Below are 27,367 nucleotides of genomic sequence, written 5' to 3' on the forward strand. Positions count from 1 at the left end.
TGGGCACTGTTCACTTTCTTTATATGGAGTAGTAATTTGGACATTCTGCCTAACATTTCCTTCAGATTGATCTCGGAGTGAAATCGGAGAAAGTAGGTTCCATCAGGGAACGGAGGTTACGTTATTAACCGAGACGTTCCCTATCTGTCACTCACTCGACGTTGTGTTGATGAGTTGACACTAGGGTTCCCAATGTAAAACGCAACAAGAGCTGAACAGTTACGCGGACTGGCGGTGCGAGACGGGCAGACCTCTGTGTGCCTCTTGGTCAGCGCAGCAAGCCGTCACATAACTACCCCCAACATACTGGCACCCCTGGTAGAATGGGCTCGTAGGCCAGCAGGGAGTGGCACGAGATGGCCGTGGTATGCCATAGTGATGGCATCGACGACCCAGTGGGCAATCCTCTGTTTGGAGTCAGCGCTTCCCTTCTGCTGTCCACTGAATCAGACAAAGAGCTGCTCGGAGCTTCTAAAGCTCTGCATGCGATCCAAGTAGATCCGAAGCACGCACACCGGACACAGCAATGCCAAGGCTGGGTCTGCCTCCTCCTGAGGCAGCGCTTGCAGGTTCACCACCTGATCCGAAAGGAGCACAGAGAGGTCCCACAAGGGAACAAGGCATGGCTTGGGGGGGTTTGACCTCCTTGCGCCTCTCAGGAACCTAATGCACTGCATCGTGATGTGCCGATATAGCGGCTACATACACTTTCAGGCTCTATCGCGTCCTTTCGTAGAATGGGGCGATCTCTGCGCGCAAGGCGCAGTGGAGTGGACGCCTTTGAACCTAGGCAGGGGCCAGGCGAACTCAATCGCAGAGCGATTAATCAGACGGTCCAGATCAACCAACGGGGCGGAGCCCGAGGTGCTGAGTCCAGACACATCAAAGTACTTACCTAGCTCCTTGTGACCGCTCCCGGAACAGCCTGAGACGGGGGAGGAAGATTTTTGTCCTCGTAGCCCATGGAGACCATCACATCAGTGGCGGATTTTTGCCACAGCTGGGCGCGCCTCCGAGGAACCATACCTGCCAGAGAGAGAAACGGTGCCCAGAAGTCGTGATAATGATGGCTGGGGACACCGACTGTAAGGCCCAGGAAATGAGAAGACTGCTTTTTTCTTAGAATGTGGGTTCCGCGGCCCTTGGGGCATGCGGTGAGGTAAGAAAAGGAAATAAAGAACCTCCAACCGGCTCTCCACCGGGGGAAGGAGTGGTGCTCTTACTAGCTCCTGTTCAGTGGGTCTCCTACTTCCTGGACTGCCCATCTCGGGGAACGCTTTGAAGCCTTGGGTTCTTGGCGACCGGCCATGAGATGGGTGGCGTCTGCTTTCTGCGGGTGGCTCGACGCCGGGGCCAGCCTACTGGGGTGGGCTGTGGCGGAGCCAGTGTTGCTGCCGCAGGGAGACGCCCTTGGCAACATCAGACGGGGGTGCAAGACATTGTGTCGCGCCGGGGCAGGATGTGTTGACTGGTTCCCGTCTGCCTTTTAACCACTGAGGATTGCTGGGCAAAATCCTCTACGGTGCCGCCGAATAGGCCAAACTGGTTCGCCAAGTTGGGCCAAAGATGGCGCTCCTGGACCACTAAGGTGGACATCACCTGCCCGAGAGACCACGGCGTGACCATCATCGCTTGGAGGGTGAGACCAGTCACTAAGTGCAGCTCCTGCATAAATCTCAGGTCAGAACTACCCTCGTGCAGTTCTTTGATCGCCACGGCTTGGTGCACTCGCAGGTGAGCCGTGGCGTGCAGGGCGGAGGCGGCCTGTCCAGTGGCACTGTAGGCTCAGTCGTGAGTGACGATGTAAACTCACGGGCCCTGGACGGGAGACTCGGATGGCTCCGCCAGGTGGCTGCGCTCTGTGGTCACAAGTGCACCGTGATCGCCTTACCAACCTGGGGAGTCACCGAGCAGCCCCTGGCAGCCCCACCATCGAGGATAGTGAGAGAGGATGAGCCCGTGAACCACATCCGGGCAGTAAAAGGTGTCCACCGTGATCGCGTGAGCTCATCATGCACTTACGGGAAGAATGGTATGGGGGCGGGGTGCGGGGACCAATCAGTGGGCCGCGAGGGTTCAGCTCGCAGCCGCCCGGGCAAGCATGGCCGTCAGCTACGCATGGCGACAGACTGAACCAACCCATTCTCTGATGCTATAATCGAAAGCTCATTCATTTCGCGAGCCACGACTGCGAACTTGCCCTGAGACGGTCACATCGCAGATTCGCTGGGGCAAATGAGCGTGCTGGGGAATGGGAGATCCGTGAGGGGTTTACCGGCAGAGAAGCTCCAATTGAAATCCCCAAATCACCCCCAGTGCTAACCAACCCTGCCTCATACTCATGGGTATAAGGACAGAGTCTGGGAGCTGCTGGGGTGGCTTTCCCTGTTACGAGAGAAAGCCGCGACTGCAATGTTGCCAGAATCATGCCCAGAATCGCAGTGACAACATGATCCATCCACAAGTGCTGTCCCTGCGTGGGCAGTGCCCAACACGAGAGGCAGCGATAGTTGCCGTGGGAAGTGGAGAGGTAACGATCGCAACCAGGCATCTTGAAAAAGACGTTTTTCATTAGCGCCACGCTTTTAGAGGAAATTAAACTTTTTCATATATATATATATATATATATATATATATATATATATATATATATGTGTATATATGTATGTATACGTAGGTATAAATAGAGATATATATAAACGAAGTTGTTCACTACGTAGATTTCTGCTCCTGAAGCACCCAGGGGTATTTGCTCAGTACAACCGTGGTGTGCGAGGGGGAGGACCCCTGGAATGCGCCGTAGATCCAACAGTGTAGAGAGATGAATGGAGGTGGCAGAGGAATTCAGCTCTGTAAGCTTGCTCGCTCGGCTCCGAAGAAGATATCTGATGTGTGTTTGCAGCGTCAATCCTTTTATACCCTTATGTCCAGGGGAGTGGCATGCAAATTCCACACACCAATTTCCATTGGCCTTTTCTCAAGATCAGAGATGTCTATGCTCCGCAGGAGCGACCCCTAGTGTCAACTCATCGACACAACGTCGAGTGAGTGACAGATAGGGAAAGGTGAGTAAAGGACAACATTTTCAATTTTGGGTGAACTATACCTCTAAACAGTTTCAATTTAAAGAGTCAGCCATTCATATATGTTGAGGACAATTTTATTTACCTGAAAGGTCCACAGTACCGAGATGGCCTGTATCTCACAATGGCAAAAATGGTTGGTAGCATACACAGAAATAGCATGAAGAGAAGCATCGCCAGATAGAAATTATTTGATCTGGGGAATAAAATAAAATAAAATTAAAACAGTCCCAGTACAAGACTGAGCCTATCAAATATGTAAGTGGAATTTGACTTTGTGTAACAAGATGTAACTACATTGATTTGGCTTTTCCATATTATCGGATGATACGTTATCAACTTCCAGCATTGGGACAATTTATTTTTATTGTATGAAATACTGCAGTGTTGTTGAAGATGAAAAATGTGTAGACTGCATAGTAATGCTTCGCCTCACATCTGCAAGTTACAGATAAAGCCCAAGTAGGGGAACAATAAAGCTGCAATTAAATACATCTGAAAGAGAGACTGACCAATGCAGTTGCTTGTCACATTGAAGCATTCATTGTTATCTCAGTACTCAACACACTGGAAAATGAAAGGGATTTGAATTCAGTGAAGTGGAGGGTCTCTGATCCGCACACGGAATGCTCACTGATTTTAAATTAATCTCACAGCTCATATAAAATCCTTTGTATTTCACATCACAGTCCTTGTCAGAAGATTTTACACATCCATTTAGATCTTCACAAATGTGGTTCTTCGGCAAAGGAAACATGTTGAAATGGGCTGGAAATATTTCCAAACTAAGGGCCTCTTGTAACTGACAGAAACATTGAATTACAGGTCTTTTTGTTGCATTTTACAGTTGCATTTTACATGTTTCAATAACATTTCAAATGAATTTAAATGAAAAGCATTACTTTTCAACTAGCTCAATTGGCCCCAGCACCTATTATGAAACAAAGATCTTGTCCTCATGCTTCAGTGATATTGCAATTAAGGTCAGCTACTCTTTTGGACTAAATTGCCTAGTCTGTGGTGACCTTTTCAGAGTCAAATCAAAACACCAACCACTTCTGTAACAGCGCAGCACTGGTCTGAGATCAGTGGTAAATGACTAACCTCTAATGACCTCATTTTGCCTCACTGACCTCGAGGCTCTGAAGACCTGCTGATGGGGAACATTACAGGTCAGCACGGCCCAGCTCCGCAAATACATCAAACCAATGAGCTTCAGGACATTAAAGGCGGGCAGGCATGGTGAAAAGAACGCTCCCATCCTACAGGGAGTAAGAAAAGACACAGTGAAAGATTGATTTCTCATCTTAAATGGAGTTCGTCTTGTGCCCCTAGCTTCAGACAAGTCATTATTATGGGATTATAAAGCTGTAGAGCAATGGAGCATTGAGTTCTAATGTAAAGAGCACCAGGGGAATAGGACAGTTTATTGAAGATAAAGATAGGTTTGGTAAAATACAGTATAGCCTAATGATATACAGTGAAAAATAATATATTTTTATTATGATTGTGTTTTACAGATTAACAGCAGTCACAGTAATATAAAACTAATCATTATGATACAATTTATTCTCATAATGATTATCATATCTTATACAAAGTATTGATAAATGTATAAATTACTACTTACCATATCATTCCCTGGTTGTATATCAGATGAAGAACATTTTCAGCTATTTTAAATTCACCATATTCAGGCTGGAAAGGGAATATACTGATTAATATACAAACGTAATAGCTGCAGTTTTTAGCCATATGCTACTTTAAAAATGTAGTACAAACAGAAAACTCTGAACTCAAAAATGCAATCATGTGATAAGGTTTACTTCTTGTAACATGAGACCTTTTAGCTCATCGCTAGGAATCTATATTTTGTGCTGATTGTCTGGGAAATCTGCAGAATTCTGTCCATTGTATATGCATTACTGCAAGTTATTGTTGCTTGTTTTTGGGTCAATAACGTGACGCAATTTGTTTTGTCCAGATCTATGTAAGCGCAGCGTAGTTCTAGTGGGAAGACTACAGCTGTACACCATCGCACCATTAGCTGGGTAATTCCCAGCCAATCACATGTAAGCCATTGCTTTATATATCACTAGTCCCGTCCTGCACGGGGGTAGGCTCCTCGCCCCTGCCTCCTATCTCCGGCAGGATATGATGGTTCCAATTACTACAACTTCGGACCGCCAGACGGGGCCTACGCCAAAGAGAGACATTACTTTTCTGTTTTATATTCATCAAATAAATGTCATCTTCAATTTCACTCAAGTCTGCAATTCTTCCTGATTGAAAATACACAAAAAAAAATGCAATTCACACAAACAATTACTTACACCTATTTTTTTTTTTTTGTGAAAAATGTAATGCAGAGTAACCGTCCAGAGACATAAAAAAAAAGTCTAAGTCTCATCAAAAGCTGCAATTCTTGAAAAAAATTATGTTGGTATGAGTAGTACAGAATAATCTTTTATTATTATTTATAAAAAAAAAGAATCAGTGAAACATTCGTGTTTAAACGTCTAGGTTACGTATGTAACCTCCATTCCCCGATGGAGGGAACGAGACGTTGTGTCGGAGAAGCGAAACTAGGGGTCTCTCTTGAGCGCCGATATATGCCTCTGATCTATGAAAAAAGGCCAATGAGAAGTTGGCAGACACCCGGACATACGAGTATTTAAGCGGGCAAATACGGGAGTTCATTCAGGATTTTTCTGAGGAGCCGGAAATGGTCCGGCTCGGACAGCGACATGGCGGGGAAGACACAACAGTGGCTCGGCTCAGCGACATGGCAAGGAAGACACAACGTCTCGTTCCCTCCATCGGGGAACAGAGGTTACATACGTAACCTAGACGTTCCCCTTCTGTCGCTCTCTCCACGGTGTGTCGGAGAAGCGACACTAGGGGTCCCACTTAAATCATGCCATGCACTGGGCCGTGTACGTGAACTGCTGAAACATCAGCGGGCAGGTATTCTTACATGCAAACGCGACCAGCTGTATCAGGCTGCACGTACCCTTCCCCAATGCCCCATTAAAGTCATCAGAATCCTTCTGGTTATCCTAGTGAGGGGAACACGGTGATGCTTGCCAACCTGGGAAGTGTACTCCGCCTTGGCAATTTATGTACGCCACCACTGCGGTGCTGTCTGACCTGACCAGGACATGTTTGTCCCGAACTAGGGGAAGAAACTTCCTCAGGGCAAAGAAAACAGTCAGCAACTCTAGGCAGTTGATATGCCAGCGCAGCGGCTGTGTACCCATTGCACACAGTGCCCCAACCCGATCTGGAGGTGTCGGTCGTAACCAGGACGTGTCGGGACACCTGCTGCAAGGGTACTCCTGCCCGCAGGAAGCAGAGGTCTGTCCAGGGTTTGAGTGTCTGGCGGCAGGCGGTGGTGATCATCATACAGTGCGCCATGCTCATCTCGGGACTCGAGTCTGAAGCCAGTTCTGAAGTGGTCTCATATGCATCAACCCCAGCGGCGCGACCACTGCGGAGGATGTCATATACCCCACGAGCCTTTGGAAAAGTTATAAAGGGACTATAGTGCCTGGCTTGAAAGAAGCAAGGGATTTCATCACCGACTTTTAACGCTCGTTGGTGAGACGTGCTGACATTGAGACTGAGTGTAACTCCTGTACTGATACCTCTGGCCGTCGAATGCGAACCGTAGGAAGGGTTGGTGTCGTGGCAGAATCGAGACGTGAAACATAACCCATTGGAGAGAATGCTCATCCCGAGCTTGGACGGAAACAAGCAAGCGTGCAGGGGAGGCGGGGGGTTTCGAGGGGATTTTACCCGGCAAAACGGAGCCCGTCATTATCCCCAGATCGTCTTCATCGCCCGCGGCACCTGCCCCAATCCCGTAGGAAGGAGGCGAGGCGCGGGGGGCGGCCGAAGTGGCTTTCTCTCACTACAAGAGAAAGCTGCGACCGCAATGCTGTCATGGCTATGTTCTCGTACTGAAAACATAGACCATTCATAAAAACGCTGCCTGTGTGTGATCGCAACCCAGGTACACGAGGCAGGTTTTATGACCGTCAGAGGTGGGGAGAAATCAACCGCATCCAGAAACTACACAGGGGCGGACAAAATGTCTTTAAAAAGACGCGTCCTGAAGAGGATGTTCAACGCAGCTGTGTTTTGCTCTTTTTTAGAGGAAATTACGCAATTAGAATAACTCTTTCGAGTTGTCTGCACTGTCGAAGCACCCAGGGGCAACAATGCACAACCGTGCAAGGAAGGAGAAAGCCGCTGTTATGCGCCGTCGAATCCAACACCATGCAGAGCATCAGAGGATTAAACAGGAACTGTTGTGTGACTCGCAGCAGACTGCATGCACGACCATCGGCTCCGAAGAAATTCTCTGAATGAACTCCCGTATTTGCCCGCTTAAATACCCGTATGTCCGGGGGCGGGGTATGCAAATACCGTCTGCCAACTTCTCATTGGCCTTTTTTCATAGATCAGAGGCATATATCGGCGCTCAAGAGAGATCCCTAGTGTCGCTTCTCCGACACAACATGGAGAGAGCGACAGAAGGGGAAATACAATTAATATTTAAAAATACTTTTGTCCACCAAATCAAAGTCATGTGGTATAACCAAAATGTAGGCACATATTGTTGAAGTCATATGTTGTACCTGGATTTTTATTTTTTTCTCAAAAATTTATGATATATATATATATATATATATATATATATATATATATATATATATATATATATATATATATATATATATTACTTGAAAATTTTTGAAAACTTTTTTGAAATGAATGTTTAAGTTTGTTTAAGTTAAGCTTATACTATCATGTATTAACAAAAGTATTTTAATATTTTTTAATTTATGGTTACACTAAATTACATTTTAAATACATTATTATTATTATATTTATATATTTTGAAGTAAATGTTATAAAGGTTTATAAAATATTTATGAAACCAAATTGGACACAAATATTACATTTATAAAAACATGACAAAAAAGTGATTAAAAGTGTTTTAAACAAGATTTTTGAAAGATTTCTTACTTTTCAAATCTTTGTCATCCTTATTTCTTAATTACTCATTTACAAACAGAGGTACATCTCTAAATTATTTACCTCACGGATGCTGTTGATAAAGGTTAACTTGTTTTAAACCTGGACATTCCTTTAAATAGTATAGTTGATACAAATGAATTCCTCTTCACTGTTTTACATACTTTTCAACAGGCTTTTGGCACATCTCTGTGGACATTTTTACCCAGGAACTGGAGCAAACAGGTGGCTGTGGAGCTTACGTTCAAAAACACTTCCCACTTCCACCGTCCGGGGCAGTGTATGAATTTTGGTAAGGACAGACAGAGTTTTGCTGAGAACTTTCGACCTACTCTAGCCAAATTCACTGTGAGATCAGTCTGGTAGAACTTAATGAACATCGAATTCTTTGGGAGTTTTCTGCAAATTCTGTGTAAACAGGTTCCATGCAGGCTTATCTGTCATAAAGTAGCTTGAAAACAATCTCTGAAAGTGTAATTTGGACCAAAAGTAGCACACTTACAAACTTGCTCTCCAAGTCCCAGCAGCAACAGTCACTCAAGTATCGAACCACCAATCCCCGGATGAAATCAATAAGCAGGATACTTGCCACCGTAAAGATCATATCAATGATGGAGAGCTTTAACATCTCCTGTGAATTACATAAACAAAATAAATTAGTCGTATTTAGTTACCTTGTGCCCCTATACAGACCATCAGTATCTCCAAGCAGGCCATTAATTCAGAGAGCCATCTTAGAGCTCATGCACGCCCCATCTTACCCTGACAGCAGTTTCATTAGATAAATGCTGGGCTGCATACTTAAATCTATGTATCCAATCCATACTCCACTGCCCCATGAAAATCATTTCTGTCATAACAGCCCATTTTCATTTTGCTTGTTACAATAATAGCTTCGATAAATACATAACTATGTAGCCTGCAATAGAAATTGGAGGTCCATCAGCTAACATAAAGGTAATGATGTGCTATAGTTGTTAAAAGTTGGTAAGGATGTTTGCTTGCTAAAATTGTTTTGTTATTTCTGAATAATATCTCAGTATAGTATGACAATATCCATTTCAGAGGCAGAGCAGGTTATTGGTAATTTTGGTAAAAGATTAGGAAGACATCATTCTTGGAGACACAATAATGTGCACCAATGAATTGTGAACAATAAATCCAAGGACATGCATCACGAAAGTAAGAAGGGTAAATGTAGTTTTCATGTTCACTTTGAGAACAAGCAGAAGCCTCAGTCAACAGGTAGTGTCAGTGGACAGTAGACTAAACAAAGGTACAAGCAGTAAGCAGTAATCTTCCACCTTTTTTTACCAATTGTGATGAGTAGGAGGTTGTCCCAAGTTCTTCCCTTTTCTCCCTTCCGCTGATTAGGCACCTCAGCGCCAGGCATGCATGTGACAAAGAGGAGGGCATGGCCGGGCTGTGAGGGTGCACGCCCAAAGCTGAGTTGCCTAATCAGCAAGAGAGAGATAAGGGAAGAGCAGTGGATGCCCTCCTCCTCGTGAATTTCTTATGTACATTATGAATGACAAATTTATAGGGCACCCCAACACTTTTCCTAAGCCCCTGTTGACAACGCCTTAAGTAATAAAGATGGCAACCTAAAATCAAGCTACTAGGGTTTTTTCATATCCTCCAACCAGCCTCATGTGCCAGGAAAGTAGGAGCAGATAGCAATGATGAGTACCTGACCGACATATGTTTCCCAGCAGGGGTCTTGCTGTGATCTGGTATTGTACTCATAGAGGACTGTCTGGTTTAGCATAGCTTGCATTCTCATTGGTAGCCCAGATGATATGGTGCTCTTGATAGTGGTCATACTGTTGTTTAGGTCCAGAAGAGTCATGGTCAGAGTGCTGTTCTGTCTCTCCTGAATATCTGGTACGATGGTGGATAGGTTGTCCTCAGTGGGTTGAGAGATCGTTGCTAGGTATGATGTTGAATCTGATAGGTTTCCTGGACCAACAGGAATCTAGTGTTTTTTGCAAATTATGAATGAGAATTATTAAAAACATGCAATATGTTTTGAAAAGATTCAGTATTTGTGTACATAAAGAGTTGCGAATATCTGAGCAGTGTTTTCATTGATTCAGTTAGGTTTTTAGTTGTGTTTCATAAACAACAAGACTAATTTCATGCATTAAACCCTGAAGGGTGCAAGCTGATAGCCTTTTTGAACTTATCTGTTAGCTAATCAGCTAGCTCTCATGCGATATGTCAAGTTAATCGACTTACGTGGTGTAAGCTGATAGGTCTGTTAACATGTAATTGGGTAGCCAATCAACTTGCATAGTTTAAATTTGCTCAGTTTGCAAGTAAGCCAGTTTCACTGCAGTGCGCTGCGCGAGTTTTCACTGAAACCATCCTCCATGCCAGCTCCACTGGTTTAGATCTGCTACATGGGGATTGTATTTATGTCTAATTGTGCTGCAGCATGTCTTGTGTTTTTCTAATTGTGCTCAGTATATCTGTGTATGTTCTAGCATTAGCAAGTCTCCATACTTGCGGAGCAGCAGCAGCAGCGTTGCAGATCTAGTCTGCCAAGACCAATATCCAATCAATATGTCATACATTAACATGCTAAATCTTTCCTGTCAATAGAGCTGTCATGACTGAAATAAGATAAAATGGAGAGCAAATGGGGAGTTTTGCTGAAGTCTCCTGTTTCTCAGATTTTTCTTCTGAGGAAAAGACCACAGTAATCTCCTTAAGAGATTCAGAATATATCAGTATGTCTAAAACTGCTCAGATTTGCCAAGATACAAAAATTTGCAAACAAATGTAAGAGATTTCAATATGAATTCCAACATTAATTTGTGGCTTTACAGTGTTACTGTATGTTTACAATTTTGTTTTTCATTTGTATTTCTCTTAAGGAATTTTAAGATTAACATTTAGTTGATAACTAAAGAAACATTACTCTATCAGGACTCCATAAAGTCATAATCTGTAATCAGAATCAGAATGAGCATTATTGCCAAGTGTGCTCAAGTACACAAGGACATTTATTTGGTGATAGAAGAAACAAGCATGTGCACAAAGAACATTACAATGAGACACAGATTATAAAACAAGGTAAGAGGATAAATAGACATACAGCATAGGACATATAACAAAGAATGATGTATGTACTTGTGCAAGTGGTAATACTGTACATGTGGTAGCGGTATGTACAGTTATTGAATTAAATATGAGTGAATTTACATATGTATATGACATATTTATGCATTATTGCACAATGGGAGTCCTGAAGGCAGTTTAATTGTTCATGTGGTAAATGGCCAGAGGGTAAAAACTGTTCTTGTGCCTGGTTGTGCTGGTGCTGAGTGCTCTGTAGTGCCAAATATAGTTCTAATATAGAGCTATTAAAGGGGAACCTCAGATCAAAACATTTTCCCTTAGGTTTAAAATTCTTGATGCTTTTAATCTTACATTATATATACTAGTGGGATAACAATTTGGGGAAGAAGAGAATGGTCACTTACAGCAGAGCTCATACTATCGACCTTGTCCAGGAGAGCAATAATCAAACTGTAGAGGTTTCCAAGGTACAACACCAGTACTCTAAATATGCAAATGAACAAAAAGAGGCATATTTGTCTAAAAAAAACTAAATATAAACAAAAACAAATCAAATATACAAATAGCAGTAACTTAAAACAGTTATTTTCTGACCTAGCAAGCTGGAAGCGGAGACTTGTCCTGGGGTGGTACATCTCCAACTGGGCCACTAGCTCAAAAGCTGAAGGCGCAATCATCGTGATGAGCGACACCACCACACTCACCTAAAGAGGTAACCCAATGCATAATATGGATAAACACAATTAAAGAAAATTTTTTTGTGATGTACTGATGTTCAAGACAAAGTATACATAAAAAATAAAAAATACTGTGACCAAACCTCGTTCTTCTCCCAGAGTGTTAGCTCTGGTTTCTCTTGCTCCAGTTTCTGAGACCGATCCACCACAAAGTAGATGATGTAAATGCTGCCAGCTAGAGACAGCAGGACCAGAATGTTGGCCAAAATTCGCAAACTGATCAGTACGGCTCTATTGGGACAGAAGCCGAAATTTATGAAATTACGGTTAGATAAACCTGATTTTGTACAGTAGTATTTTTAATAGTAGCTTTTATTTAGGAGTATCATTAATCCTTTAAACAAGTGCCATTGCTATTATACACTCACCTAAAGGATTATTAGGAACACCTGTTCAATTTCTCATTAATACAATTATCTAATCAACCAATCACATGGCAGTTGCTTCAATGCATTTAGGGGTGTGGTCCTGGTCAAGACAATCTCCTGAACTCCAAACTGAATGTCAGAATGGGAAAGAAAGGTGATTTAAGCAATTTTGAGCGTGGCATGTTGTTGGTGCCAGACGGGCCGGTCTGAGTATTTCACAATCTGCTCAGTTACTGGGATTTTCACGCACAACCATTTCTAGGGTTTACAAAGAATGGTGTGAAAAGGGAAAAACATCCAGTATGCGGCAGTCCTGTGGGCTGAAAATGCCTTGTTGATGCTAGAGGTCAGAGGAGAATGGGCCGACTGATTCAAGCTGATAGAAGAGCAACTTTGCCTGAAATAACCACTCGTTACAACCGAGGTATGCAGCAAAGCATTTGTGAAGCCACAACACGCACAACCTTGAGGCGGATGGGCTACAACAGCAGAAGACCCCACCGGGTACCACTCATCTCCACTACAAATAGGAAAAAGAGGCTACAATTTGCAAGAGCTCACCAAAATTGGACAGTTGAAGACTGGAAAAATGTTGCCTGGTCTGATGAGTCTCGATTTCTGTTGAGACATTCAGATGGTAGAGTCAGAATTTGGTGTAAACAGAATGAGAACATGGATCCATCATGCCTTGTTACCACTGTGCAGGCTGGTGGTGGTGGTGTAATATTGTGGGGGATGTTTTCTTGGCACACTTTAGGCCCCTTAGTGCCAATTGGGCATCGTTTAAATGCCACGGCCTACCTGAGCATTGTTTCTGACCATGTCCATCCCTTTATGGCCACCATGTACCCATCCTCTGATGGCTACTTCCAGCAGGATAATGCACCATGTCACAAAGCTCGAATCATTTCAAATTGGTTTCTTGAACATGACAATGAGTTCACTGTACTAAAATGGCCCCCACAGTCACCAGATCTCAACCCAATAGAGCATCTTTGGGATGTGGTGGAACGGGAGCTTCGTGCCCTGGATGAGCATCCCACAAATCTCCATCAACTGCAAGATGCTATCCTATCAATATGGGCCAACATTTCTAAAGAATGCTTTCAGCAACTTGTTGAATCAATGCCACATAGAATTAAGGCAGTTCTGTAGGCGAAAGGGGGTCAAACACAGTATTAGTATGTGTTCCTAATAATCCTTTAGGTGAGTGTATATATATATATATATATATATATATATATATATATATATATATATATATATACATACATATACACTGAACCTCTTGTGGGTTTTTTGGGTATTCAATTAACATCAATACCAATAAAACAACAATATTGTATTATGAGCTGCTTTACTTTTAGACTAATGTGAATGTGGCGAGCAGGGCGGGGCCGAGCATCAAGGATGCACACCCGGCACTGAGTTGCCTAATCAGCGGGAGAGAGATAAAAGAAAAGCCAGGGATAGAGAAAGAGAGATAGACGCACGCACCCACTCTGTGTGTTTTGTTATATTTCAGTTCCTTTGTACCATTAAAGGTTACGCTGAAGTCCACCCTGCATCAGGTCTGCCACACTCCAGAAGAACACCGCCAGCTCTTCCGCTCCTTGATGCTGAGCGAGGTCAGCCACCTGTTTGCCTTTGCTTAGCAGCTGCGTGACACATGCCAGCAGTGGGCCGACGATGTCATCAACTTGGTGGTACTGCCAAAGGGGATGGCCCAGTGTGTCCAGTGCCACCGGAAGGACATCTGGCGCCGTATCCAGGGGCCAGCGCACCACTGATGCGCACATTCGCAAGATGGCAAGGAGGGGGCGGGAACCGGCTGAGCAGTCAACGTAAACTTTAATGGTACAAAGGAACTGAAACATAACACACACAGAGCGGCTGGATGGGTCTCTCTCCTTGGCATCCCCAGCTCTTCCTTTATCTCTTTCTCCCACTGATTAGGCATCTCAGCGCCAGGTGTGCATCCTCACGGCCCGACCACGCCCTCCTCCTTGACTCATAGACGCATATATTTACAACATATTGGCGAGTCTCATGAAACCTGTCATGAACATGTTCATGTCATAAATCAACCTCACTATAATCATAATAATAATAATAAATTATATTTTTCTTAAAGAAAATTAAGCCTATTTGACATTATTTTCATGAAATTATTTTCCCAAAACATGTTAATCTGCTTTAATGTGTGAGCAGGTCTGATGCAATATAGGCGCAGTCATCCACCATTAGTAAAAGGCAGTTTTTATAATATACAGCAGGTTGTTTTCCATTTAGCATGTTCTGCTGCAATTGCATTGGATGGGGAGGGGATATATAAATCAGAGCACTCTGGGCCAGCATTACAGGTCGTGTGACAGCCCCAGAAATAGGAACAACACACCGCTGTAATTCACTTACTGATACTGTGCATTTATTCCCTCAAAAGCCTGCAATGGCCTCAGTTTTGTTCAACATGCACTTCTGAGAAAGTGAGGGAAGAGCTCATAAAAAACGACTGTGTCAGCACTTTTGGGTTATGTTGAGGTGTTAATCGGAGACAAATAAAGAGGAACTTGCAGGCTGGTGTCTTTCTTCTTCTCTTGCTCTTCAACAATGGCCTCCTTAAAAACACACACAAAAAAGAGAAACTATTAACATCCAAATTCCCAAAACACTTTCTGGGATACAAATAGGTAATACAGATATTGTTACTACAACAAAACTACCATGAAATGGCCTTCAAACTAGTGGTCAACTGACATTTGGATTTTTAGCAGTTGATATATCAAGAGAGCAGGTTGGCCACTAGTCTTACTCTGAGCGAAATTCCAAAAGTACAAATGGCAGTGTTTTAATTGAATGACACTGATGAGACTCAAATCGCATGTTTTCCTTGGGGAAATTAGCACTAATAGTAGAACATAAGCCTCCCTTGTAGGCAATGTCATACTGAATTAAAACTGGACGATCGTTGGGAATTGAGTCAGGGATAGGTGGTTTAATATGGGATGTTGCAGATGCTCACTCTGATGCTATTGATGATGGCTGCCCCTTTACTCTCGGCCGCCTCTGGGTTCCCAATCAGGTAGTCCCATGCACAGAAGATACGCCAGCAGAAGGTGTAATTCTCATCAGAAGCGCCAGCTAAACTCATGCGGGAGTTTTTAGCCATTCTAATAAAAATAATTTATAAAGCACAATTAACAATGCATGCTAGAGAAAATATCAAATGCTGGAAGGAGCTCTGTCAAGTGCATGTGGATCAAAATAAGCAATTGAAAGAGCAAGAATGATTATAAAGATAACACTGGGAAGCAATTAAAGAAATAGTTCACCAATTAATGAAATCTGTCATTTTTTACTCACCGTTATGTTCCAAACCCATTAATAGTTTTTTATTCCAAACACAAAAGGATCATTTTTGAAAGTTGCATAAAGCTGCATAAAGATTCTTCAAAAGTTCTCATTTTGTATAATAGTATATGGATTTTGAACTACATGAAGGTGAGCAAATAATAGGTCTACTAGCTGGACCAGCACCAAACCAGCAAAAACCACCCTAATTTTTTTTTTATACAAATCATACTGTCTAAGCTGTTCTTTTCAGCAGACAAATAAGTGATTTCAATAAAAGTATATATATTGTATATGTGATTACTTTCTTAACAAAGTGATGAAACTGTAGGCAAAAACAGCCATCCCAACCAGAAAATAGGCCAAGGGTAGTCTGTAACCAGCGCTGCCGATTTTACGCACATTGCCGTAGTAGCCATAAAACAACACAGAGTATTGTAGATAACCCTGAAAAACAGACATAAAATCAAAACTCGACTACAAAGTGGCAGATGAATATCAAAAATAAATTAGTGACAAATCCCTAAGTGGCAAAATAGCAAAGTTAAACATATCATAATTGCATAATTTTGGCAAAAGCAATATAAAAAGAGAGAAATAGCCTTGCCCCTAACGACCAGATGGTGTCCAAGTCTTGTGCGGAAGCAAGGTGCTCCTTGGGAATGGTTTTGCTGCGGGTAGTACCAAATGGAGGGCCGGCCAGGAGCTGATTGGACAACACCGATTGGAGAGAGAGTGGGAATTATATAGGGCAACACATTATACCTGAACACAGAAATTGCTTTGTGTTTTACAGATAAAATACCTGTCTAAGAAATGGCCTTACTGAAAGAAATGGCCTTACTAAGAAATGTGTTTAATGAAAGATGCTGTCATAAACTAATGATGCTAGGAAAAATGTGTGCATAACTGTACATTCTTACAGAGATAATTAAAACTTCTGTTAAAGGAGCATAATGCTATGTATAATCGTTAGATAATGTACATTCAAATAGTTAGAAATGTCATGAGACTTTGATTCAGCTATTTTTAATTAGATTCAGATTTGAATATAGAGTACACTAACTACTTTTGAGAAAGAATGCAGTGCAAACTAACCTCAGGCAATACAATAAATGCTCCAGTCAAAAGAGTGAGGACAATATTGATGCCAAACAGCCATCGCAGAAATATGAAATAAGAGGCAACTCCTGAACCAAAGTGACCTTCAAAAATAACATATGCATTTAATACAGTAAGATGAATAACAGATTTAGCATATCATGTTATTATATGTGTTCTAACAAATAACTCTATATGTATATAACTTTGTATTTGTAATATTTCGTTAAAATGTAATAACTCGCCACTCATTTTTGTATGTAATGACCACTTTTCACAAATTCCCAAATTATCAAATTCCACCTTACAAGATTTCTTATTACATTTCCTGTTTTTAATTGGAAATGCATCATTATAATAATATGCTGTGAACAGCACTGTATGTCTACATTATTTACATTTGTAAACAAACAATCATTCATGTTCCTTTACCCTATCAACATGAAATTTACATTTTTCGTATTTTCTTTTTTTGTTGTTTTTTTTACATAGCAATAAATAATAGTATGTTGTGTTACTAACTTTCAATTTTTTTAATCCTCATTTCCCACGGAATGAACAGAACAACAATGTTGTAGAGGATTCTTGAAATCTTCTTTAGAAACTGTAAATGTAACACAAAATGTGTGATCACAAGAGAACAAAACCATCATGCTAAAGACAACAACTGAAGCTAACATTTTCACCTAGGCAAAAGTTTGATTAGGACATTTAAATGCAACTAGAAGGATTCACAATTAAATGAATGAATAAATACAAAAATTCAAGAATCTGTTAGACCTGTGCATTTATAAGATGATAGCGAGAAAATATAAATGCATACATTAGTTAAATCAATATGCATGGGTATTTGATTTTAATCTTCCATGAAAGCCATAATCAGAATTAATAATTCATCAAATCCACTTGCTAAAAAGTCAATTAATTTTTATGGAGCTTGGGCAGCCTTGGGCGAATGCCATTGGACATTTTAATTAAAGCAGGCTATAACAACAGGCCATCAATTTTAGTGCAGCGTCTGTGAGCAGATGAGGATTGCTGCTGAGGCAGAGAGATGCAGAACCTGAAGATCTCATAAACACAGTGCTGACAGAAAAATTCAAGAGAAATGGAGAGAAGCTAAATATATATATACTGAATAAAAACAAAACAAATGTAGAGTAACATCAGAGATTGCCTCATTACATAGATAACAGACTTCCTTAAATTAAAATTCTTAAAGGTGGTTGAAAGAAGTTTGTCTCGAGAGGGTTCATATTTAAATGCTAAATTTGAATGATATTGAAAATAACTTGATTTTTCATTTCTAGGTGGTTGCGAAGGTGTTCTGGGTGGTTGCTTATTGGCCCAAGTCAAAAGAGACCACCCTCAAGTCTCAATGGAAATCTGGTCCTTTGATATGGTTCGGGTGCCTCCTTCAGTGTGAGTCTATGACATTTTTTCCAACTATTTTATCATTTAGCAGGCAAAAACTGTAACTCCAATTACTTACATACCCCTCAACAAGCGGAATGATTTGAAATTACATTAATGTATAGCACAAATTATGCAGGGCAAGTTACAACATTTAAAAACTCCTGTATGTGCTTGCCTAAACAAACACAATAAATAATGCTCCAAGCTACATGCATGCAAAACGTGTTTGCGTGAGAGCTGCAAAGTAAAAAACATTTTGTCTGAGGCTGAAAAGGTGAACTTATATAACAAAAAAGTACCCAATAAAAGTTAATTGCTATAAGGTTGCATAAAACTTACATCTGCCCCAGCTGCCTGGTAACCACGTGTCCTGGTCAGTCTGCCTTCATACTGCAGAACAATCTCTCTGGCCTGCCTAAACACACACACACACACACACACACACACACACACACACACACACACACACACACACACACACACACACACACACACACACACAAAAACTGTGAGCTTTAGCAATTCGGATAATTCACACAATTTATTATTTATTTATTTAGAATATACAGCAGAGGTAGGAGATAATAAAGCCATTAATAGAAGGCTTTTCTGTTCTGTGAACCTTATCTCAGAGTCGGCCTTGCCTTATAAGTGACATATGCCACTGCATAGGGACCCCGCATCCCCCAGGGACCCCCTTACCACTGGTTTAGTATAGCCATATAATTATTTTCAATAAGTGGAAATAGCACTGGGCACACAGACTTGCTATTTGCATGCCAATAGTCCAATGGAACCAGTCAAAACTATTAAAAATATTGCATACGCTTTGAAGACATGGAGAGATAAGTATGTGAATTTGACCTCTCTCAGCCTAAGATATGATGTGGCAACATTAGTAAGACAGTTGGTTATTTGTGTAGGTGATCTGGGTTTGAGACCACCTTTTGCCAAGTTCAGTAGTTTCCTTGTATCAATCTATGCTAGCAAAGACATACACTACACGCCATCAGAAATAAAAAAAAAAGGTCTAAATAAAGTGTCTGAGGGGACTGTGATATCACTGAAAATAAACCCTGCATTTTTGTCGTGATTGCTAAAGGTTAGGCAGTGCTGAGAAGGGGGTGGACAGGCACACGCACACACGGTATGAAACGTGTGGATTTTAGTGGCTCGGCATCTCATGGGCCAGCGGAACGAGGGTCACGGTAACACGTTTCCTGAAACTGAAGAAACCGCTCTCTCTAAATACGCTCTCGGCGTTTGAAGAAAACAGTGACGAGGTACCATTATGTGACACTGATACATCAGGTGTTTCTTCCCGCTACCAGCAATATAGTTAAGTTCAGTCACAATTGCCTACTTATCAGATGATATACTGTTTTATTATACACCAGGGTGCAAAGACCATAGTGGCAAAGGCCACTATTCACAGCAAGATTGTTGAGCGCATTACCGTGGAGACCTAGCGTGTGGAGGCTTCATGCTATTCTCCACGGCGTCCATGCACAACTCACCACGTGCCCCACCCAGAGTGAGAACCACATTATAGCGACCACGAGAAGGTTAACCCAACGTGACTCTACCCACTCTAGCAACTGGGCCAATTGGTTGCTTAGGAATCCTGGCTGGAGTCACTCAGCAAGACCTGGATTTGAACTTGTGACTCCAGGTGTGGTAGTCAGCGTCAATAATTGCTGAGCTACCCAGGCCTCGACAGTTTTACATTTTTAAGCTTTACGCTTTTAAATAAATCAACTTTTATTTGCACAATTTATAGATGTACTTGAAGGTAGGGGGGCCCTATTTTGAGAATCTGCTTAGGGCCCCAAAAATGCTAGGACTGGCCCTGCCTTAGCACACTTTTATTAACGTTTGCTCTTAATAGATGCTTTACCCATTTAAACAGGCACTTCCCAGGTTTCTAAAATAATAAAACATTTAATCAAAGGCAAAAAAATAAGGCTTTTGGCATAATTTATATAAACTAATAAAATTAATTGACTTGATAATAGGGAAAGCAAACAAAAATTCAAATACAGGGTTATTATTATTATTATTTAGTTATTTTGTATCTTTTTTTGAAGATTGGCTTATGCATGGGCACTCACCCAAAGATTAGAAGACTCATTAAATTTAGCATGCATTACTTCCATGCACCATAAGACATAAACCTGCCAGTTATTGTAACTAATCGCATAGATAAATGTGATAATAAAAGCATCAGTTGGATCATTATCATCTTTGGATATTAGGGTCAATGCAAACATTAAGAAACCTTGATATAAAATAATACTGATAGCTTATGTGCTTTTCTCTCATGAATAAGCATTCAAACAATTATGAATCAACATGTAATATTTAAGTCAGACATTAATTGTAGTGTAAGTGCAGCGTTCACTCAGTGCTTTGCATGAATAGTCAATGTTTGTTTACACACTAAAATAACCACACCTGCTCTTCGTATAACCCTAATCATTTTGTGCATCCCTGACCCGAAGCTGCAACAAATGATAACCCAGTAAAATGAGAAAGTCCTGGTCGGGCTAATTAAACAATTACTCAGCCAATTTAATTTGTTGATGCATTGTGTAGTAACTATGGTGTCTGCTTTCAAGCACTGAAAGTTAATTGTTATTTACCTTGTGGGTTTAATGCATGGATGTTTTTTTTTACACCATTATCATCAGTTTCAAAAAATTGTAATATTGTTTTTAAGTAGGCTAATGGCCATAATGGAATGAAATTGCCATCCGCATCTTTTAATTCTTCTTATTTACACAATAAATCTTTCTCACAAACATCACATACTTTGTAGCATCATGAAATAGCTGCTATCCCAATTGGCTTAAGCTCAAGAAAACGGTGCATAACATGTCAGTGATAGGCCTTATGAATTATATTATCTGCATATATTACACACACACACACACACACTACACACACACACACACACACACACACACACACACACACACACACAGACAGATAGACAGAATATACATACATATATACAGTATATATATATTTATGTGTGTCTGTGTGTGTGTGTGTGTGTGTGTGTGTGTGTGTGTGTGTGTGTGTGTGTTTTCCTGAACACCCCAGTGTACAAAACTAAAAACACTAAAAGAAGAAACACAATTATTCCCATAAAACATAATGAAATGTGATGGGTCAAGTACTGGCATACTGGTATGTTTTTCCCCCTTAATTTAACAATAGATTACCTTAAAGCGTATTCTCTTGTTAAACAAAAAATAAATTTTTACTGTTAATTATGCAATAAAATCCCACATTTAAGTTCTAAAAATACTTTTTCTAAAACAATATTATACCGTAAAATTACATGTATTGTCATATATTGTCTTGTTAAATATATTATAATTTTTTACTGTATATGTTAAGGTAAAAAAAAAATTTTACTGTAGCAATTTTACATTCTTTTACCATTCAACTTACAGATATTTTAAACAATGTATATATTTTATAAAATGTATTTATCCTTTATCCTTATTTTTTATATACGCCATTCACACTGGCCCACTAGAGAACAATTCAACTCCCTTCTTAATAATTTCAGGAATTCTGTTGATATTGCTATGAATTATAATTGGTGGTGTCTTACTTAAGCACTTTTAGCTTGCGTCGTATTGGCCAAGGTTTGGTTCGAATGTTGGCAATTATTTCCTTCTGTAGCTGAATGTTCTGGAACATCTCCTCTGGATCAGTACTGTCTACTCTCTCTCCATCCTTATCCTCATCATCAGACAGTCTGAAACACAACCAAAGAGATCAATGATCGCTTTATTTTATAGTAACTTAGTTGGCTTTTCATTTATACAGTACTTCTCAAACCATCATGCAACTTCATAGGGTATCAAAAGAAAATAAGAAAAGGCAAAATTCAAGAGGATGTAGAAAAAATATTATTACTTGCAATCAACTATTACAACATTTGATGTTTCTAAATATGTAAATACAGACACACTGTGGAAAATAATGAAATAGCTTTACAACCATTTAGCTTTATTTGATAATGTATTTATATGAATCTACAAAAATGATAAATGATTGCAAATTTGTTATAAGCTACATGGGTAATAATCCTAAGGCATAATTAGAAAAGAGTAATGATTACTACATAAGCAAAGCAACTGATCAACATACAGTACATACAAAAAAAGACCATTGCATGTACAGCATGTATGTGTGCATATTTCAAATTCCTTAATGGAATCCTGACTTAAAATAACAAGAATGCAGAAGAATTTATATATTAAAAAAAAGGTCCTAATCTTAATTAAATTTGGAAGATTATTTTACTTTAAACAGAGTAACAGGCAAATAATATTCTGTTTCGCAGCCCAAATACCTGGATGCTGCACAGCATAAATATTACAAATAAAAATGTAAATAATAAAAAATATCAAAAATATGACCTAAGAGACTGAATACAATAGTCTGTGGGTGTCAGGTGTGAAATCAGTCAATATAACTTAAGAGTAGTTAGTTCAAAAGGCTATCAGGGTTGGTAAAAGAGCACACTCACCCATTATCCTCCTGGTATGGGGAATAAATCCTTCTTGAATTCTTCCTTGTGCTTTTGTGTCGCTTAGAAGATATCAGAGGTCTGGTTATTGTTGCTGGTTCTGCCATTATACTCATATCTCAACTGCAAAACTTTCAGCAGAGTTTAATGAGCACATCTCATCTGTGGTAGTGTTGCTGAAGGGACACTGGGTGGACCAAGACTGAGGAGTGCTACCTGCCTGATTGGATGCTTTACTGGAGTGCTGCGCTAAGCCCCTCCACCACGGGAGTTTAAGCCCATACTATCACTCCAATGACAGCTGAACGGACCTCTTAAAGGGACAGAGCAAGAGCTGCAACGTGTTAGAATAAGAGGCTAATACAAATTCAGACTGATCTCACAGTGGAGTCTGAAATAGTAGGTTGACTTTTCTTTAACAAAAATGTTGGGCAACTCTATTTTCTGGGTTTAATGTCCATAGAGGAGCGCCAAATGCAAGTTGTGAAGCGAGTTGTTTTCAGCTCTACAGGCTGTAATACAGTTAAAATGGAATGCATATTTTATAAACTGTACCCCCCAAACCTAAACCAAACATCAGTGGAGTAAAAATGTTATTTTAGAAGGAAAAATGCAACCGCCCAATTGTGCTTGTTATCGTTTATGCGATCATGATTACTACCTGGTTTCAACTCAGGATTCAAAACCAATTCTTCCATGCTGCTGATGCAGCACACTTCCGGTCATGCTACAGTTGAAGGTAAATACGCTGGAGCGATGCGGAAATGCCACTTGATGTTGAGTCAGCATAATATGGTGGATTGTAGGGTACTGGAACACTCTGAAACAACATAACGGCTTCTGTACCAAGAGGAATCAAAATACAGAATTTAAGAATTGGTTCCTTTAAATTTATGATTGTGAATTTTAATTGAATTTGCCACGCCCCTCAGGATGTTGAATTAGCACCGTTAGGGTGCACAGACTAAATTAATCAGTGGGAGAGAGAGATAAAGAGGCATCAGACGCCAGTTTGGGAAAGAGACACACACATGGCTGCACTGTGTGTGTTTATGATTGTTTTATGTTGTTTTAAGTTCAGTTACATCATTAAAGTTATGTTGACTGTCCTGCCCTAATTTATATTCTTTTATAGGACATCTAAGGAAAAATATCTGTTTCAGGTAAAAGGACTCTGCACATATAGAACACCAAAGAGTTTTATCAAAAGTGTTTTAACTGCAATAAATGATAATGAAATATACAAACAGATTGAAGAAAGAGTTTTTTGTAACTTCAAAATAGTTCTTAATATTTATTCACTGTATTAACATTGATTCCACTCTGGCATTTCATATCTAAACACATCCATGAATGTTAATCATGAAGTCACATTTATTCAGTAAAGGAAAAAGCAGGTGTCCCGCCCCATCAGTCTCTCTATCTTTTGCTGTCACACGATCTTACTTCCCGTTCTTTTGAGCCTCATCACTTATTAGCAACACCTGGTCATCTCATTACCAGGACTCGAAATATACTACTCCACTCCTCACTTCATTGTCTAGTCTCATTGTTGACAAGCTAAAGACCTCACCAGCCTTTTTGCGTGACTTTAGTTTCATACGTGCTAGTTTTGTCTGTTCTATTTACCATTGTTTTTTCATTCCTGTGATTTTTTTAAAACTTTAGTTAATAAATGTCACTGCATTTGGGTTCATAGATCTTCTGTGTGCTTTTTCAATTTAGATTAGACCATAACATGAACCTATTCCATCAAGCACACCCTCATGGCTCAGGGGCAAATTAGTCAACGACACAAAGATGTACTACGTCAGATTGAAACATAATTGAATACTCTGTTATGTGCACTGTCTGCTTCAATAGCCTCTTCGTCCGATGGAGAAAGTGCCGCCACCACACCACAAACAGCTTCCACTCCAGCTCCCCCGCCCCTCTCATCGCCTGTTCTGTTACAATCCAGGTCATTTGCTACTCCAGCTAGCTAATCTGGCTCCCCGGACTTGCTTGCCTTCGAGTTGCAACAAGATCGTTTCCCCACATAGAAATCTAAAGTTGCTTACATAATTTCTCTCCTGTCTGGGAAGAATCTACCATTTGGAATCATGGAGGACCTGTTATTCAATCCTTCAGCAACTTCATGTCACATTTCAGAGAGGTATTTGAACATCCAGCAGGAGGCTCCCACGCCAGCGAGCAACTCATCTCCGACAAGGCAATCTATCTGTAGTGGATTATGCACTCAGATTCCACACATTAGTAACTAAAACGAACCAGTACTCATCACATCTTACCACCAGGGGATGAATGGATCGCTCCAGTTACAGCTTGCAGAGAGAGATGATTTCATGCGGATCGAACAATTCTCTCGAGGAGAGTTGCCATCCTCCAGCTCATTTATTTCCCTCTCCGCTCTGACTAATGAAGAACCCGTGCAGCTCAGCTCCACTCGACTGTCACCGGTAGAACGGAAGCAGAGACAGGAACAGCAAATCTGTCTATATTGTTGAGTGGCGGAACGCCTTCTATCCTCCTGCCCACCTCATATATCTGTAAGCTTGTACTACTGTATACAATAAATCTCTCCTGCTTAAAGTCATAAAGCCAAGAACTTCGTCGCTAGTTTGCTCCTCCCAGAACTCCACCTCCAGGGAAAACCATGCCCCGCACCTCTCCTGATCGGCTCCATAGTTGGAAAACCCACTGGCTCTGGATTCATCATCCAGCAGACTGAAACCATTTCTCTTCAAGTTGACACCCTTCACTCCAAATTAATGGCTCTACACATCCTTGAATACTCTACTGTGGACATTGTCCTGGGATTACCCTGGCTGGTGCATCACAACCCCATCATCTCTTGGTCTAGCGGAGAGGTATGTGCCTGGAGCGAACGATGCTTTACTGACTGTCTCTCCCGTCCTCGCAGTACTGTATCTCTTGATAAACCGGTCAGTGAGTTGTCATGTAATACCACCTCCATTGAGAGCCCTGACATTGTTCAGTCCATCTCCATATTGCCTGAATACAAGGATTTTATGAACATTTTCAGTCCCCAGAGTGCATCCCAATTACCACCACATAGGCACTGGGACTGTATTATTGAGTTGCTGCCTGGTGCCCCACTTCCTCATGGACGAGTGTATCCTCTATCACTTCCCGAACAACGAGCTATGAAGGATTACATCAGAGAGGCTCTGAATCAGGGTTACATCCATCCGTACACTTCACCAGTGGCCTCCTGCTTCTTCATAGATAAGAAGGATGGGGGACTTCGACATGTATTGACTACTGGTCTTTGAACGAGATTGCTATGAAATTTAAATATCCTCTACCCCTTGTACCATCTGTACTTGAACTTCAGAGTGGTGCCACCATCTTCTAGAAACTGGACCTACCTGGTCTGGTACAATCACATTCGTGAGTGTGATGAATGGAAGGCTGCCTTTATCTCCTCCAGTGGTCACTATGAGTACTGTGTCATGCCGTATGGTCTGGTGATGGCCCCTCCATCTTCCAGTCTTCTACAAGAATGAGATAGGGCTCCCTAATGGGGCTCCCTGGGTATAGGGCTCCCTGATTCAGAGCCTCTCTACAGGGAGACCTATACCCATTCCAGGTTATTACTGACCATCAAAACTTGGAATATCTACATTCTGCTAAATGTCTGAACCCCTGTCAAGCATGTTGGTCTCTGTTCTTCCCCTATTTCCAGTTCACTGTCACCTATCGACCTGGCACCAAAAACCTTAAACCCGACATCCTTTCCTGACTCCATGCACAAGATCACAGCTCCTCATCACCTGAATCCATCCTCCCTCCCTCAATCCTGGTCCCATACAATGGGATCTGGCCAGCAAATTGCCCAAGCTACTGCCACTGAGCCTTCTCCAGCCACCTGCCCACCAGGATGCACCTATATTCCTGCCTCCCTACACCACAAACTTCTCGACTGGCTTGACCTAGGTCAGGGCACCCAGGCATAACACACATTATTGCCCTAGTCCGTACCATTATTGGTGGCCCCATCTCATTCGTGTTGTCAATGCCTACGTGCATGCTTTCCCAGACTGTGCAAATTCTAAGGTGCCTTGCCATCTCCCAGCCTGGAAACTTCAGCCCTTACATGTGCACCGAAGACCGTGGTACCACATGGGGGTAGATTTTATCACAGACCGTCTCCTGTCCAAGGGCCATACTAGTGGAAGTGGGTCGATTCTCCAAGGCCTGTCATCTGGTTCCTCTGCCACTGCACTAGACACTGTAGAGACACTTTTCTAACATGTCTTCCATAAATATGGTCTCCCGGAGGACACAGGGTCAGACAGAGGTCAGAGTTTACATCACAAGTATGGAAGGCTTTCTTCTGCCTCCTGGGAATCTCCACCAGCCTCTCACCAGGTTACCACCCTCAGACATATGGTCTGATGGAGATTAAGATCCTGGCGATAGGTTAGTTCCTCAGAACCTACTGTAGTAAGAACCAGGATGAGTGGAGTCGCTTTCTCCCCTGGGCGAAATACTTACAGAATACTCTGCACCATCCTTCTACTGGACTCCTTTTAGTGTATTCTTGGTTTTCAACCCTCTTTGCTTCCTTGGTATGGAGAGACCTCAGAAGTCATCGTGGTCAACCATTGG

At 41.4% G+C, this 27,367-nt stretch overlaps 1 protein-coding gene across 1 annotated transcript in view; it reads right to left on the minus strand.

Annotated features, from left to right (window-relative positions):
- Positions 1–22,848, minus strand: part of LOC127646280 (transmembrane channel-like protein 3) — a 30,342-nt gene extending 7,494 nt beyond the window's left edge. The window contains exons 1-17 of the mRNA XM_052129801.1: positions 22,733–22,848; positions 21,809–21,955; positions 18,523–18,598; positions 17,290–17,371; positions 16,765–16,871; positions 16,274–16,372; positions 15,971–16,113; positions 15,338–15,485; positions 14,890–14,933; positions 12,031–12,178; positions 11,805–11,914; positions 11,615–11,693; positions 9,817–10,101; positions 8,629–8,757; positions 4,714–4,781; positions 4,217–4,345; positions 3,169–3,279 (exon numbers count right to left, since the gene is read on the minus strand). Of these exons, the coding sequence (XP_051985761.1) occupies positions 3,169–3,279; positions 4,217–4,345; positions 4,714–4,781; positions 8,629–8,757; positions 9,817–10,101; positions 11,615–11,693; positions 11,805–11,914; positions 12,031–12,178; positions 14,890–14,933; positions 15,338–15,485; positions 15,971–16,113; positions 16,274–16,372; positions 16,765–16,871; positions 17,290–17,371; positions 18,523–18,598; positions 21,809–21,955; positions 22,733–22,848 (2,021 nt within the window). The remainder of the gene's footprint in view (positions 1–3,168; positions 3,280–4,216; positions 4,346–4,713; positions 4,782–8,628; positions 8,758–9,816; positions 10,102–11,614; positions 11,694–11,804; positions 11,915–12,030; positions 12,179–14,889; positions 14,934–15,337; positions 15,486–15,970; positions 16,114–16,273; positions 16,373–16,764; positions 16,872–17,289; positions 17,372–18,522; positions 18,599–21,808; positions 21,956–22,732) is intronic.
- Between the last annotated feature and the right edge of the window lie 4,519 nt (positions 22,849–27,367).

Source organism: Xyrauchen texanus, chromosome 1 (assembly GCF_025860055.1).
Source record: "Xyrauchen texanus isolate HMW12.3.18 chromosome 1, RBS_HiC_50CHRs, whole genome shotgun sequence".
Lineage (NCBI taxonomy): Eukaryota > Metazoa > Chordata > Actinopteri > Cypriniformes > Catostomidae > Xyrauchen > Xyrauchen texanus.